Genomic DNA, 15,919 nt, shown 5'->3' on the forward strand with positions numbered 1-15,919 from the left:
CGCCCGCCTCTACTGGGCATGGAGGCCATTGCCCACCCTGTCTGTCCTGGACGCCCCTACCTCGTTGGAGTCATCCAGCAGGGTGACGTGGAAGGTGACGAGCCCCGAGAAGCCGGCGTCGGGGAAGGACAGGCCCTCCACGAAGAAGCGCTCCTCGTCCCCGTGGAAGCGGGGCACCTCGTAAGACACCTTGTTCTGGCCCAGCACGTGCCGGTACGCCTCGCAGGAGTCCTCGGGGCCTGGCAGGGGGCAGAAGAGCCTCGCGAGGGGGCCCCGGGAGGAGGAAGCATTGTGCAACCTCCCCGACACAATGGAAGCCACACAACCACCCCCGCTTCTCACCTCCCACTTGCAGAGGAGAGAGAGAGAGGCTTAAACCCGAGTGTGGGCAGGTCTGGGTGGGGCAGGGAGGGTGTTCCTAAGGCGGCGCTGAGATCTTTCAGAGGGCAATTTGGTGGCATCTAGCAAAGCAATGTTTACCCCTAACCAGCAAGTCCATGCAAAGGTAGTGTCTTTCCTATAAAATACAAGTGGAAGGTGTTCGCTGATTATTTACTGAACACCTACTATGCACCTAGGAGGTGTGGTTCAGGACTCAGGACACTGCTGTGAGCACGGTCCCTGCCCTCCAGGAACCGAGATTTCTGAAAAATCGAAACACCGCAAAAAACCGTACGTTCACGGGACCAGATCAGTTACAGCACCTCCATGCTTTGAAATATGACGCGACTGTGGAGGAAGGCAAAGCAGAGCTACACAAGAGAGACGTGTAGGAGGCATAACTCGGTGAGAGAAACCATGTGGAAAGCAGAAAGTGGGCACGCGCGCACACCAAGCACGTTCAGTGCACTTTAAAAAATGTCAGCAAGAACACACACGAAATGGTTAACAGAGGACACATCTTAAGAGTCAGGTTTGGGAGTCGGGTAGAGAGCTCTCATTTTTAACTCTACATACTTCCGTATTTCTAAACTGAGCACATTATTACTTGTGTTGCCCAAAAAGTTACATCTTACAGAAAAACCCAAATACATGTTTGTATTTTTTGGAGATATTATATATCCTTGCTTGCATCATGCTAATGACATTGTAGCTAGGTAAAGCAATGGTTTGGGGTTTATCGGGGTGGGCGAGAGATGCAGGCTGAACAGAGAGGCAAGTAGCCAGGGTATCTGGGACCGGCTTTAAAACCCTTCACCAAACAAGAAAGGACGGATCACGTAAGAGAAGCAGAATAGCGACCCTTGTTGGATCCGAGTGGTTGGCATATAGGGGTTCTTCACAGTGTTCTCTCTGCTTCTGGGTATGCTTGAAAGTTTTGAGAATCTAAAATTTTAAACGTGCTTAAAATATATTTAAAAATGCATTCATCTGCTAAAACCACCTCGGGCACGGCTGTGCCAGGGACGCCAGGCAACCAGTCATGAAACCCGCGCATCTGATGCTTCTTCCTCTGGGCCCTCAAGGCGGCCCCGGAGCCAGAGCAGAGCCTGCACTCCAGCCTGGGTGGGGTACTGAGCACCCCCCCGCCCCCCGGGCAGGGAAGGACGGGCATCAACTCACCGTAGGCATGGAACACCCGCGCCCGCTCAGCGTCAGCGCTGGAGGTGTGGAGGACGAGTTTGTGGTCATCAAACAGGGCGTCGGGGCCTTGGGTCCGCAGAATCATCACAGACATGTCTTCCAGGTCTGGGCAGCCAGACACAGGGCCGCGGCTCAGGAGGCCTCCAGCACCCCAGCCCCTCCCCAGGGCAGAGGGTGCCAAGACCTGGGTCTCTGCCCCAGCTCTGCCCACTCGGTGGAAATACTGAGAGCCACCAAGACCAAAGCAGGAACATGTCTGTGCGCGTGTGATGCGGGGAGACGCTTCCTGCCCTCTCTGTGCCTCCGTTTCCTCCTCTGCCCATAGAAACCGAAGTGCAGAGTGGCCAGCCCGCTGCCTGGCCCAGGGCAGGTGAGCAGGAGCAGCGTGCAGTGAGAAGGCGGTCCGGGCAGCCCGCGGGCGAGGGCTCTCCTCTCAGGCCCAGTGTCACTCACTACTGCCCTCGGCCGGCCCCTCCCTCCCGGGGCCTGTCTCTGAAATGACCCTGCCAACTTTCAGAGTGGCTTGGGCATCTCGCGGGTGAAGCCCCTGACCCACACCCAGGACATTGCCACGGCAGCCTTCATGGGGCTGTGCACGCGGCTCAGGATGGACTTAGAATGTGGAAAGTGCTCAGCCGTGTCTGACTCTTTGTGACCCCATGGACCATACAGTCCATCGAATTTTCCAGGCCCCCATGGACTACACAGTCCATGGAACTCTCCAGGCCAGAAGACTGGAGTGGGCAGCCTTTCCCTTCTCCAGGGGACCTTCCCAACCCAGGGATCAAACCCAGGTCTCCTGCATTGCAGGCAGATTCTTTACCAGCTGAGCTACCAGGGAATGTGGGGCATCTCTGAAATCCAGGCCAGCGATGCCAGTGGGAAGGAGGCTGGATTTGGGGTTATAGGAACCTTGGACCTGCCGCAGGCTGACTGAGTGACTTCGGGGATCCCCTGACCCCTGAGTGTCAACATTGTCATCTCTGAATTTGGGGGAGGCTGCCCTCCCGCGTGGATGCTTAGATGAGAATTTGGGGAAAGGCTCTGACGCAAAGTAGGTGCTCAGCATTAGCACTTCCCAAGACTGGAGGGGGAGGAAGATGAGGCCGCTCCTCTCCAGAGCTCTGCCCTGGCAGGGTGCCCACTGGCGCTGGGGTGCCCGCTGGCGCTGGGGTACTGGGGAGGGGCAGGGTGGCTGGGCGGCAGCCCTGGCGCCCCTCACCTTGCAGGCAGCGCACGTGGTGGTCACAGTTGTCCTGGTCGTTAGAGCTCATACTGTCTCTGTCGCAGTTCACCAGCAGGACGGCTCCGTGCCCGCTGGGTCCCCAGACCCACTGCCGCTGCCGATGGCAAAGCACAGCCGGTGATGGGGGCTCTGGCCAGGCCTGCGCCCCCTTCCCCAGCTCCCTCCTGGCCACGTTCCTCACCCCTCCTCTCTTCTCTGCCCTGAGCCAAAAGAGGAGCTCCCGCTGAGGAACCAGCAGCTCCTACTACTCATTTGTCAAGTTCAAACGACAGCCTCTTTCACAGCTGTCTGTGGCATGCCTCCAGCCAGCATCCCCTTTCCCAACAGGCAGCTTTCTGAGAGTGAGGTCCATCTTCCCTCCTTGGCTCCTGCTCCTCCTTCCAGCTGCAACGCCCCGCCTCCTGCAGAACTTTGGAGCCCAGCCCAGGTGGACTTCTCCCTTGCTCACAAAGCCCAACGCGACCTCTTCTGAACTCCCAACATCTTCATTGCCACCACAATTCAGCCCAAAGTTCTTTTATAGTTTCAGACTTGGTAGATTTCCTTTTCACATAGATTAGGGGGTCCACATGCTACAAATCTAGCTTACTGCCTATTTTTCTAAATAAAGTTTTACTGGAACATTGTCACACCTTTTCCCCTCATATTGACTAGGTAGCTCTTTCATCCTACACTGGCAGAATCAAACCATTGCAACAGAGACAAGATCGCCTGCCAAGCCTAAAACATTTACTATCTTGCTCTTACTAAAAAAAGAAAAAAAAGTTTGCCAACCCCCAACCTAGATTGAAAATCCAGAAGGACTTGTCTCTACAAAGGGAGGCCTAGCCCAGGGCTGGACATGCATGTGCTTAAAATTCTTGATGATGCTTTTTCTGCCAATGAAAGAAGATCCCCAGCCATTCTTGGGTTGGCTCCACTGGCCTTGACATCAGCGGGGAGGCAGGGGGATACCTCTAATGACCTCACCCCTTTTAATCCAGCCTAGAGCAGCTGCGAACTCCATGCCCCTTTCTGGGTCCAGGCCGAGATAGCCTACCTTGTCCACAAAGTCCCTGTCCTGCCTGCCTTCACAGTTCAGGTCACAATCCAGGGTGATATCTGCAAGGACAGGGCAGAAGGTGAGTCACGACAAGCCTCCCAGGGGCCCAGCGCAGGCCCACGACCTCCGCTTTTTAGCCTCAGTCTCAGGGCCCATTCTGGGGCCGGACAAATGGAAGTCGTTTCCAAGAGGTGGGAGCATTTGGAGCCTCCCTGCCCGGGCTGGGGAAAGAGGCCTTGGGGAAGATACAGGGTCAGAGCGAAAACCCAGGTCAAATGTTGCCCCCTCCAGGAAGCCTTCCCGGAATTCTCCCTCTTCTGCCCCACCCCACCCCCAGTAGCCCTTACTGTCTGGGGGCACTCTGCCCCGTGCCTGGGACATTCTGGGCCTGTCTGAAGCTCCCTCGTCTCCCAGGGGTGGGCCAGTGAGCCCGAGCGTTCGCGCCAGACCACCGCAGATCTGGACCTAGGCTCTGGCACCTACTGGCTGCGTGGCCCTGAGCCTCAGCTTCCCCTCGCATCCCCGCCTCCATCCCACCTTCTTAACCATTCTCCCCAGAAGGTGGGGGAGGTTTTACAGCACACATGAAACCTTCAAGGGAGCGAGAGAAAAAACTGAAATGATTTTTAAATATGTGAAAAGATACTCAACTGCCATACAAGAAGGGGATGAGTCTCAGAAACGCAAGGTGGAGCGAAAGGTGTGTACAACGTGACCCCACCCAGACAGTGTGCCAAGGCAGGCAAAAATAGACGACATGATTTGGGTGTGCCTATTCAGATGACAAAAACATGCAGAAAGCAAAGGAGTATTTATCACAAGACAGCGGTTACCGTAGAGGAGGGAGCGAGTTATGATCAGAGAGGGGCTTGGGGGTACTTTGGGGTGCTGGTCATGTTCACTGTTCCATTTCTCAACCTGAGGGATGGCTGCTCAAGGGTTTGCTTTCTAACTGTTCTTGTATCTGCCACCCCCCCCCACCCGCCCACCCCCCTCCCCGCCCAGCCAATACACACACACTCATATCTCGTTGGCCTAAAAATTCGTTCAGGTTTTTCCATAAAGTGTTAAGAAAACCCAAACAAACTTTTTTTGCCAAACAAATACACATGTATTTTCCTGTATGTGTATTTTCCAGTAAACAAAGTGTGGGTGTGTGTCCGGGGAGGGGGAGGCAGGGAGACCCCCAACCTCAGTCCTAACTAAAGGGAGGCAAAGGAAAGCAGCAATGAGGCGCTGACCTCTCAGGCTGGAAAAACAGAAAAGGCTGGAAATGGACAGTGTCGGCTAGACACTCCCCCGCGCTGCTGGCAGGTGTATAAGAAGGTATGGCCTTTCGGGACAGCCATCTGGCAGTATCTATCACAGCTGAAATGTTCACTCCCTGTATGTAACTCAGCGGTCCTGCTCCCAAAAACGCCTCCTGCAGGCAGAGCGTCTTCAGCTCTCCTGCTGGCAGAGCGTCTGCAGCTCTCCTGGTAACTTTCTTGCCCTCCGAAGTGGCTGCCCCAGCGTGAGCCCACCCCTAGTAGAAGGAGTTTCCGGTCCCACATCCTTGGCAGTTGAGTCTCTTCTCATTCGGGTTCTGAGCACTAGGATTTTCTCCACTGTGATTTGCTGGTTTCTGTTTTTTGCTTATTTCTATTGTTTGTTTGGTGGTTCTTTCTTACTGATCAGCATTCTCCATTACCTGCAAACGCTGATCCAGGCATACGCATTGCAAATTGCTTCTCCATAGCCTGACTTTGTACTTGTCCTCCGTTGTATAGATTTCCATTTCAGTAGAGTCTAATTTATCAATCTTGCCCCCAGTGGCTTGTGCTTTCGTTTTGCCTTGTTAAAGAAAACGTCTGACTGCTTTGAAGTTGAAGAGACATTCTCTTCTAAAAGCTTTAAAATGTTGACTTTCACCTGGATGCTTTTTAAATTTTTATTTTATTTTTAACTGGAGGATGATTACTTTACAACATTGTGATGGTCTCTGCCACACATCAGCATGAGTCAGCCAGAGGTATACATCCGTCCCCTCCCTCTTAAACTCAAGTCCTCCCACCTCCCTCCCCATCCATCCCTCTAGGCGGTCACAGCACTGGCTTTGGGTTCCCTGCGTCATACAGCAAACCCATATGAAATTTGTTTTTGAGGATGATATAAGGAGGGGATCCATGTTTACTGAGCATCACAGGATAGCTACATGCGCCTGCGTCTGAGTTCTGGTTCTCTATTTGTCCCACTGGTCTTTATCCAGCCCGGCACCACCTTCACTCTGCCCTTGGCTGAGGCCCCCGACTTACCCACACAGGTGAGGTAGAGCACTGCGTAGGCCAGGGGCGAGGAGTCGCGGCTGGAATGGTAGGAAATTTGAACCTGTAGAGAGATGGGCCCAAGGTCAAGCTGGCTGAAACTAGGAGCCTGGCCCCAAGGCACAGGTCTTGGGGGATCTGGCAAGGAGGGGCGGCACTCCCAGGAACCTCTGTGCAGCCACCAACCCAGCTCTTCCTTTAGCCTTCTCTGCCACCTATTTTTCCGTGCCTCGGTTAGCTCATCTGTAAAATGGGAACTATTTGTGAGGGATTCCATGGAGACCTGCATCCCAGTGCTGCTGCTGACTCCTGTGTGATTTTAGCAAGCCCCCGTTCCCCTTTGGATCTCAGTTTTGCCATGGATAAAACGAGGAGCTTGGTGCTGCAACTAAGACCCGGTACAGGCAAATAAATCAATACATTAAAAAATGAAATAACATAAGGAGTTTGCACTGGGCAGGGTGTAGGGACACCCCTGTAACTGTGGCATTTGGACAGGCCTTTACTTGAACCCAGCGCCTCCGCGTTCTGTGACTTTGGCCGAGGCCCTTCACCTTTCTGAGCTGCCTCAGTTTGCTCCTCTGCAGTATGAGTTTTATACAGGTCCCTACAATCAGAGGACGGTAGTTCAGATTTGAAACAGTCCATGGAGAAGGCTGATCTGGTAGGAAATGCCCAAGAAATACCAGCTCTTGTTGAGAGGGCAGGGGGCGTGGTGTATGAGCCGGTGCAGCGCTCCTGAGTCAGGTGGCCTGGGCTGGCAGAGGACACCCTGGGAAAGTTACTGGGCTGTCTGGGTCTCCCTCTCCTCTGCCGTGGATGGCTCGGAGGGACTGATGACAGGTTGTGTGGATTAAAGCCGGAAAGCGTGGGACGTTTGGCACCGTGCCCACAGCACACGCCCAACAGCTGTTAAAGGTGAGGCTGAAGACGGTGATGATGATAAAGCGAACTCCAGGCGGATGCACCGAAGCCGTTTCACCCGCCGCCCTCCTCCGGGACCCTCCCTCCTGATGCGGTCCCTCAGCTCTCCGGCTCCGATGTCCTGGCTCCCAGGGGGCTCAGGAACTTACCAAGACCCATCCCTCCTCAGTCCTGAGAGCCCCGAAATCCTGCAGCTGCGAACCCCCGAGAGTCAAGCCCCGCGGGATGCTCGCTTCAGGCACACGGTTACCCGGACCCTGGACAAAGGCAGGGACGTTCTGATGACCCTCCTCTGTCCCTGTGGTCCTCGGGGCCAAGGAATTCAGAGAGCGGCCGCCCCCGCACCGTCTCTGGCTCAAGGCTGGGCGCCCATTGCAGGCCGGCCCACCTTCTCGCCGGGCTCCAGAGGCCTCTGCCCTGACCCTCAGCCACGCGGCTACTCACCAATCACGTGACTTCACGTAAGCCACGCCCCTTCTTGGTCTATCTCCTTGTGAAATAGATTCTTGGAGTCCTGCCCCACCTGCTGCACGAAACTCCCTGGATGGGCTAACTCGGATCCCTGGGTGGGAAGGACGTGGGGCTGACGCAGGGAGCTTGTCCCCAGGAATCAGGCAGCTCTGACCCCTGAGCTCTAGCTCCCCCACTGACCAGCTCCGTGGCCGCGGGGCGGTTGCTCTGAATCCTAGTGGCCTCCCCCGAGAACCGCGCACGAGACCCCGCCGCTGAGGCCGTGGTCAGGGCGGATGAGGGCACGCTGCCTAGCACTGGGCGCCCGGTCAGTGCTCCTTGAAGGGCCAGTTTCCCGAAACGGCGCCCCTGACCGAGCGGGAGCCTGCCGCCTGCACGGCAGACCTGACTCCCACTGCGCCAAGCTCGCGGACCACCCCATCTCCCCCATTTTTCAAACGTCCCCTGCCCAGGGGCCAGAACACTGCCTCCAGCCCGGCCGCGGTAGACTCGCTCTTGTGGCTGACGGGGCAGAGGGAGGAGAGGAGGGCAGGCATCCTGCCTGAGAAGGGAGCGGGGTCAGGAAGGCGGCGGGTTAGGGAAGGCGAGGCCCTGAGGGACGGGGCCCCCGAGGCAGCTGCTCCCCTCTCCACCTCTGCTTTCTCTCCCCCATTCATAGTAGCGGGGACCACGAATCGACCCCCAGCCACAGGTGGGGAAACAGGCTCGAGAGGTGATGAGAGTGGCCGGCAGACCCACAGTGTGTGTTCCTACGTCGCAGAGCTGGCGGCCCCAGGGCCGGGCCCTTGCTCTCTGGGTTACCCTGCATTCTGGATAAGAGAGGGCACTGGGCCCTCGTGGAGCTCGGTCGCCCCCCACCCCCAGTCACCCCCAGACAATGGGGCGCGCTCACGTGACTGTCGTTGAGCTCGTTGCTGGGAGAGTTCATGACCACGACGATCTGGGCGCCCACGTCAAAGTGCCGCCGCCGGGCATCCGCACGCTCCCGGTCCCTCTCCACACTGGGGCAGATGTAGACGTCCACGCCGGGGGTTCCGTAGACCTCGAACATCTCTGTGCCCTCAGGAACTGACCTGGGAAAGACACAAGCCGTGGGAAGTGCTAGAGGGCAGCCCTCGCTCAGATGCTTGAACTCTGGCTCGAATGCTTGCTTCCTCCAGGAAGCCTTCCCAGACTACCCCAGGCTGCTCAGATCCTTCCAGCAAGCTCCTAGGAGTCAAACTTGGACCCCGCCCACATATACACAGTCTCATATTCCCAGGTTCTGTGTTGATGAACATTTCCCTTGTGAGTTCTCCAGGTATTCATTGTAGGGTTAAAAAGTCCGTGCTGTCCGTCCGATGGCCCTGGGACTTCCTTTCAGCCCTAGCTGGTCTGGGCATTTTGTTTGAAATCAGTCTCCTCCGTAGGGTGCCCATGCGCCTGCGGGAAGAAGCACCCACTGCCCCAGAGCCTTCAAGCCAGCTGGAGCGCTGAGGCCAGCCCTGCCCAGGGCAAAAGATGGGTCAGGAGGCAGTGGGATCACCCAGGGAGAGGCCTCTGTGGGGAGAGGACCCGGAAGGCTTCCTGGAGGGAGCGGCACACACCCAGCGGGGGGCACTGGCTGAGCTCTTGCTCTGTGCCAGCCATATTCAAGTTTCATTATGTGCATTGTCACATAATCCATTTTAAAAACCCAGGTAGGTACTATTATCTCCCGTTTTACAGACAGGAAAACTGAGGTCAAAGTAACCTGTCCAAGGTCATGGAGCTAGTAGGTGGCAGGACTGGGATCCCCATCCAGGCCTCCTGGCTCTTGAGTCCACATTCTTCCCTGGGTGTAATGACAGCAGAAGTCGAAACCCCCAGGCCCCTCCCCTGCACAGTTAGCGTGGGGGGCTTGAGGGGGGCTTGACTGAACCCTCCCAAATATCGCCTCATCTAGTCTTCTGCACAGTCCCATTTAATGTGGGGAAACCGAAGCTCAGGACGGGCGAGGGGCGTGCCCAAGCTGCACTGCGGCCGCAGTCCCCGCTCCGCCCCAGGCCCTCTCCTTTCTCTGCCTCCACTTGGAGGAGAGCAGGCCTCCTTCACTCCTCGCTGGCATGATTCTGGCACTTCTCAGCACAGCTTCCCTTTATAGAAAGAGAAACATACAGAGCCCAGACTGGACTCCATCAGGCGGCTCTCCCTCCAGGGCTCGGCCTGCTGGGCGTCCTCGCCAGGTAGGAGGAGCTGACGCACCTGTGTCTCCTCCCAGGCAGGGCTGCCAGGTTTAATAAAATAGAGCACATGCCGTCAGACTCGAATTTCAGGTAACTGACAAACAGTTATCTTCGCCTAAGTATACCCTGCGCAATATTTGGGACATCCCTCGACTAAAAAATCACTCATTGTTTGGACCTCCAGTTTAACTGAGTGTCCTGGGTTTTATCTGGTAACTTACTCCTGAAGCTGACGTTTCCAGAGCTCTATTCTGCTGTGCCCTGGGTCTGTGAGCCGGACTGTCGGGGGACAGGGAGAGCCTGCAGTGAGAGGTGTGGGGACACAGAGACAGAGAGACAGATACGGAAGCCAGGGAGACGAAGACTCAGGCAGCTGGAGCCGGGGGTGAAGGGCCCCCAGCGGCCGCCCACCACCCAGGTGCTCCTCGGGCCCCAGGCCTCCGCAGCTAGAGCGGCACACCTTGGGTGGTCCTTCAGACATGACGCCCACCCAGTTCCCAGGCTGCAGACTCTGGTTTGGGGTATTTCAGCCTGGCTCTCCTGTACCTTCCCAGTCCAGGCCCCGTGTGAGCCTCCAGGGGGACCCCAGATGAAGACGGAAGCAGCCCTGTGCAGGAGGGTCCCAAAAAAGCCAGGGGCTCAGGGGTGCCAGGACCAGGGTCAGGACCAGGCCGGGCTGCCCTACAGCCAAGTGGCCTGGAACAGCTCCCCTGGCCCTGTAGCCTCGCCTTTAAAGTGGGGTAATGACACCCGCTGGGCCAACCGCAGGCAACCATGAGGCTCAAACACAATTAACAGATGGGGCAGTCTTGGAAAACCACTGGCCAGGAAGGGGGACGGGGTTATTAAGGTAAATTAGGACATAGGAGGCAGGCGTATGGGAGCAGGCTGAGGCTGGGACTGGGGCATCTGGGGAAGCTTCACGGAGGAAGGAGTGAACTAAGGGCAAGGAGGAGACACAGCTAAAGGGAAGGGGGTCTCCAAGTGGAGGCTTCGGAGGTCAAGGGCAAGCTCAGGCTGCAACGAGCTTGCTGTCATTTCATTCCTAGCTAATGGGAGCCAGCGGTGGCTCCTGAGTATGAGGGCGACCTGCAGAGCCGCGGTGAGGTGGCCAAGCCTGAGGGCTCTGGGGCCAGGTTGCCTGGGCTCAAATCCAGCTCCGCTGCTCACTAGCTGCCTGGCCTTGACCTCTCTGCGCCTCTGCGTCGGCATCGATGAAGGGGGGGTGATGAGCAGATGAAAGCAGTGTGTTTGTATGATGAACAGAATGACCGAAAGTTGAAGGCCCCTGCACCCGTGCCGTTATTTCCCTGCTGGAGAAACTGAGGCCCAGAAGAGATCGGACTAGAAGGCAGTGCCCTGGACCCCCAGTTCAGGGTTTATACCCCCCCCCCCCCCCCCCCCCCCGCCCCACAGCTGTGCGTTAGGAAGACTGAAGCGGTGGCTGCTGGGGGAAGCCCTGCGGCAGGATGGGAGGATCTGAGCTCCCCGGTGCCTGGAGGGCACAGGAGGTGGCCCGAGGCTCACCTGGATGAAGTCCCGCCTCGGGTCAGGCTGCCCTGAGCACAGCCTGCTGCTCTAGACGGCACCCCAGCCCAGCCCTGGGCACACACAGCTGGGGGCTGTGCCCTCCCCCGCATGCAGGACCGTCCAAGACTCTCTCCATCACCAAGCCCTCTCAGGCAGCTGCAGGACTCCACAGCCTAGGAGCTGGTGCGCACTAGGGAAAACACGGTGGAATGACCCACAGTTCTGGTTTGCCAGGGACCAGGACATTTCTTGGGGCACAGGCCATTCAGTACTAAGACTTAGAAAGTCTTAGGCAAACAAGGACCACTGGTCACCCTCACGGCATCAACCTCAGACCTACTTGTTGAAAACGCTGATTCCAGAACCATAAGTTTTGCACGCAGAGCTCTTTTAAAGCAACTGATGTCCAGTGAAGTCTGAGGACATGGCTAAGGAGGGCTGTCTCAGAAATGCTGGGCCCTGCTGCCCCATCCAGGGGGCGTGGGGGGATGCAGCGTGACCTTACGCATTCCTGGGCGTCCAGACAGCTCAGGCTTGCCTTTAGACTCATCCACCCTTTCAGCGGCGAGGATGATGGTGACAGTGATGATGCAGACGGCAAGCCACCGGATGTCAGTACTACTCCCCCACCTTACAGGTAAGAAAAGGGAGGCTCAGAGATGACAGGTGACTTGCTCAAAGCCACACAGCTGGTGAGGGACAGAGTCAGAACTCCAGCCAGCTCTGTCCCCACTCCCTTGCAAACCCAAGCCCACTCTCTCCCTCCCAGCTCCTAGGACTTCCGCCTCTGGGAAAACAAAACTAGACATTTTAGAGCCGGTAAACTGATGGGAAAGGTTCTCTGTGGCTGAGAACAGAAAGGTTGACGAGATGACCACCAAGGTCCCCAACGAGCTGGCCCATGGCAGCAGGGGAGACCAAGGCCCAGAGCGCTCAGGATGCCAGCTATCCCTCTCTGTTCGGTGAGGTCCCAGATTCCCAGCCCCACCAGCTTCACCAGAAGAATGTGGTCCAGGAACTCACTGCCCTTCCTTATTCCTATGTCTTCCTGCCCCCTGAAAAATGGCGGCCACACACACCCCTTTTACAAAGTCCAGGTAGTTGAGAGTTAAAGATGTGTCTGCCTCCCAGACTCTGCTCTCCGCACAGGCAGGCCAGAGCTGTACACCAAACAGAATTTGGTGGAGACCAAGGGGAGCTGCTTTGCCAAACCAAGGAGGAGGCTCAGAAGCCTCCGTGAGCAGAGCCTGAAAGTCACTCTTCGATGCCAGCCTCTCTGGGGCACACATGTGGAAACTGAGTTCCAGCAAGGAGCAGAAATGTGCTCACGGCGACATAGTAAAGGCTGACGGAACCAGGGTCAGCACTCAGGGTTCCTGCCCCAGGCGCCCCAGCCTCTTCATTCTGTAAGACCGCCTCTGCTGAGCACGCGGTGAGCTGTCTGCCCTTCCGACTAGGAACGGCGTTCTCAGTCCTGGCTGCAAGCCAGTGCGTGGCTCATCACCTCTGTGTATTACCCCTCTCCCTAAGAATCCCTAACAGGGAGAGCAAAACCCTTTTACCAAGACTGGGCCACCTCCAACTCAGCGGAAAGAAGGAAGACAGGGTTTAATCCGCTAGTGATTAGAGATCCCCAGGGGTCTTGCTCATCCTGCAGGGGTCTTCCTCCAGGGAGCCTGCCCTGACTGCTCAGCCTGTGTTAATTTCCCTTTTCTCCTCTCCTTCTTCTCCCAGCAGGGCTCAGAGGTTATTTCCCTGCCATCTTGTGGATGGTTTGGGGACACTTGAGGCTGTCTAGAGAGCCAGGAAAGATGGTTAAAATGATGATGGTGGTGGTAATAATGGCAGCAGTTACCATAATTGAACGTTCATGTGCCAGGCACCGCCTACGTGCCCTCCATGCATGATCTCATCCGTCCCAACAGCCCTTTGAAGTGAAGGCCACGGTGCTCGGACTGCATCCTGGCCCTGCCTCCCCTCCCTGGCTGTGTAACAGGGGGCAGATGACGCAGCCTCTCTGTGCCTCAGTTTCTTCATCTCTGAGACGGGGAGGAAGACAGTACCCACCTCACAGAATGGTTGGAGTGTTAGTTAGCGTTAGCCACACACACTCTAGGGCAAGTGACAGGCATGCGGGCTCTAGGCATCATTGCTGATATAATTACGACCTTCATTCTACAGATGAAGAAAGAGTGACATGGGAGGTTAAGTGACTTTCCCAAGGTCAGACAGCTCTCAGGAGGCAGAGCCAAGACCGACCACACGTCCACTGCCTTCCTCCTGTTGGCCCACAGCCTGAGCACCCAGGACTGCCGAATCACAGCATCTCCGAGTCGGAAGGGACTTTGGAAGTAATCTGGTCCTGCTTGCTTGCAAGACAAGAATCCTTCCCGCAGCACCCCTGCGAGGTGGTCCAGCCTCGGCTAGAATTTCAGGACAGGGTTCTCAGAGGCCAGAGGCCACGTGCGCTTGCTCACCACTGTGTCCCATGCCTGGCACACACTAGCCCCCGAAGGAATGTCAATGCCTGACGAGTGTGCAGATGAGCAGGCTGGGAGCTCCCCCATCCCCGGGACAGGCTGGTCACTGGGGGCCCGAGGGTCTCTCAGCTGAGGCAGAGGCTCCCCCCACCCCGTGGCTGTCCCGCCCGCAGCCTCCTCTGGGAACCCCAAGGATGGCCTGTCTATCCACATCGTCCCAAGACACGCTGCCTCTGCCACTCACGGTCTGGGCCACCTCCATCCTCTAGAAAGCTCTGCAGGGGAGGAGCCCGCCTCAGGCTTCCTGCGGCAGGTCGAACAAGAGACACAGCTGCCCGACGGGCATGGGGTAGGCAGGGCAGGTGAGTCACCCCCACGGGCATGCAGAGCTGGGGGAGGCGGTGGCGCCAGCTGGCACGGGCACCCCTCCTCATCATCTGGGGCTTCTCTCTGTGTCGGGAGCAACCAAGTCCCCTTCCCAGCCCTCACTGCCCGCCCACCCTCAGCCTGCTGCAGACCAGCGCCTCAGCTCCTCTCTAGTGCCCGGGACCAACCCCGTCTCTGCTTCTAAGTTAACTCCAGTTTTTAAAGTCCTGGTTTAAAATGCTGGTTCTCAGGTGGGGGTGACCTTCCCTACAGGGCACACTGGGTGATGTCCAGAGGTGTTTTTGGTGATCACAAGTGAGGGGTGATCACTAGCATCTGCTGAGCAGGGGCCAGAGACACACTGCTTAACTTCTCCCAGGGCACAGGCTGGCCCCTCAGCAAGCAGAGACCGTGCCGACAGTGCTGAGAAACGCAGGCTCGTCTCAGGAGAGCGCGGAGAGCTTCGCAATGGGAAGTCCACGGTGCGGGCTTCTCCTCTGCTACCCCCGGAGTACCTGCCTTCCCTGCTCAGCCTTGGACCTAGGACCCCTGAGGTCGCCTTAAGAAGTAAAGTGGCCGGCTTCCCGGTGGTTCCCAGCGCCCAGCTCCTGAAACCCTGCCCGAACTCTCCTTTTCTTCCAAGGGGAGAGAGAGAAGACGGGGTCTCCCCCTAGCCTCTGGCTTTACAGCCACGGCCACGGCGGTAGCAGGGGCGTAAAGCGCGGGTGCTGCTCTGTAAGCAGCAGGCGGCGGAAAGCAGAGAACACGGCCACGCGCGGCTTTGAGCGCTGGCTTCGCCACTTTGTAGCTGTGTGGCTGAGCCAACGGCTTGCTGTGCCTGTGGCTCCATTTCCACATTCATCACACAAAAGAAAGCTAGTTATAAACTCAGCCCCTCGGGTTGTTGTGAAAGTCAAGTTTGGGAGTTAAAGTTCAAGGATTAAATTCAAGAGGCTTGTCAAGCTCTTAGAACAGTGCTTGGCACAGAGTAAGTTGTTTGTTGAGTGTAAGTGATTTTTTTTTTTTTCCAAAGGACTGATGCCCAGTTTGCAGAGCTCATAAGCTGGGGATGTGGGTACCCCTCTTCCTAGTCTTGTGTGCCCAGTGAGACCCCAGCCCAGCCTGCAGGATTGTCAGGACAGGGGCAAGTGCCCAGCAGCCTCCGAGGCCCTGAACCAGAGCTACAGGGCCTTTTCCCCCATTTCAGTCCCCGACACTTCACGCCCCCTGGCTGGGGTCTTGAAGAAGCCCTGCTGAGAAAGGCAAACACCTCTTTCCACGCCTGGCTGCTGTTCCAAGGCCAAGACTCAGGAGAGGGCAGCCAAGACAGGAAGCGCCCCAGACGGCCTGCAGGGAGAGCCCGGGGTCGGCACCAGGGGCCTGCAATGCCCACCCCCAGGCTTCTGGCTCTTACCCATAAATGTCCACCAGGGTCTCGACTCCAGCCACACACACGGCACTGGTGGGGTGTTCCAGGGACACGCGCACAATCCTCTGCAGAGACATGCTGGCCTCCTCCTGGGCTTGAGCCTCAGATGCCCCTTGGCATGTGGTTTAAAAGACCCTGGCCCCACCCCACCAGCCCCAGGTGCTAGCCAATTGGCTCCAGTCCCAGAAGCCCAGCCCCTTTCCCGAGCCGCGAGCTCAGGATTGGGGGGAAGAAGCCAGGAGTTTGCATATGACCCTATGGCTCTCACCCAGGCCCACAGACAGTTAATTTCTCACTTTAGGGGGAGAACATTAAGTCCCTTAGGTACCTGGCCAGGGCA

General features: G+C 57.1%; 1 protein-coding gene across 1 annotated transcript in view; it reads right to left on the minus strand.

The window, feature by feature from the left end:
- Positions 1-15,656, minus strand: part of PADI3 (peptidyl arginine deiminase 3) — a 28,630-nt gene extending 12,974 nt beyond the window's left edge. The window contains exons 1-7 of the mRNA XM_052658611.1: positions 15,565-15,656; positions 8,463-8,643; positions 6,167-6,239; positions 3,870-3,931; positions 2,807-2,924; positions 1,564-1,689; positions 61-239 (exon numbers count right to left, since the gene is read on the minus strand). Of these exons, the coding sequence (XP_052514571.1) occupies positions 61-239; positions 1,564-1,689; positions 2,807-2,924; positions 3,870-3,931; positions 6,167-6,239; positions 8,463-8,643; positions 15,565-15,656 (831 nt within the window). The remainder of the gene's footprint in view (positions 1-60; positions 240-1,563; positions 1,690-2,806; positions 2,925-3,869; positions 3,932-6,166; positions 6,240-8,462; positions 8,644-15,564) is intronic.
- Between the last annotated feature and the right edge of the window lie 263 nt (positions 15,657-15,919).

The sequence above is a fragment of the Budorcas taxicolor genome, chromosome 2 (assembly GCF_023091745.1).
Source record: "Budorcas taxicolor isolate Tak-1 chromosome 2, Takin1.1, whole genome shotgun sequence".
Classification (NCBI taxonomy): domain Eukaryota; kingdom Metazoa; phylum Chordata; class Mammalia; order Artiodactyla; family Bovidae; genus Budorcas; species Budorcas taxicolor.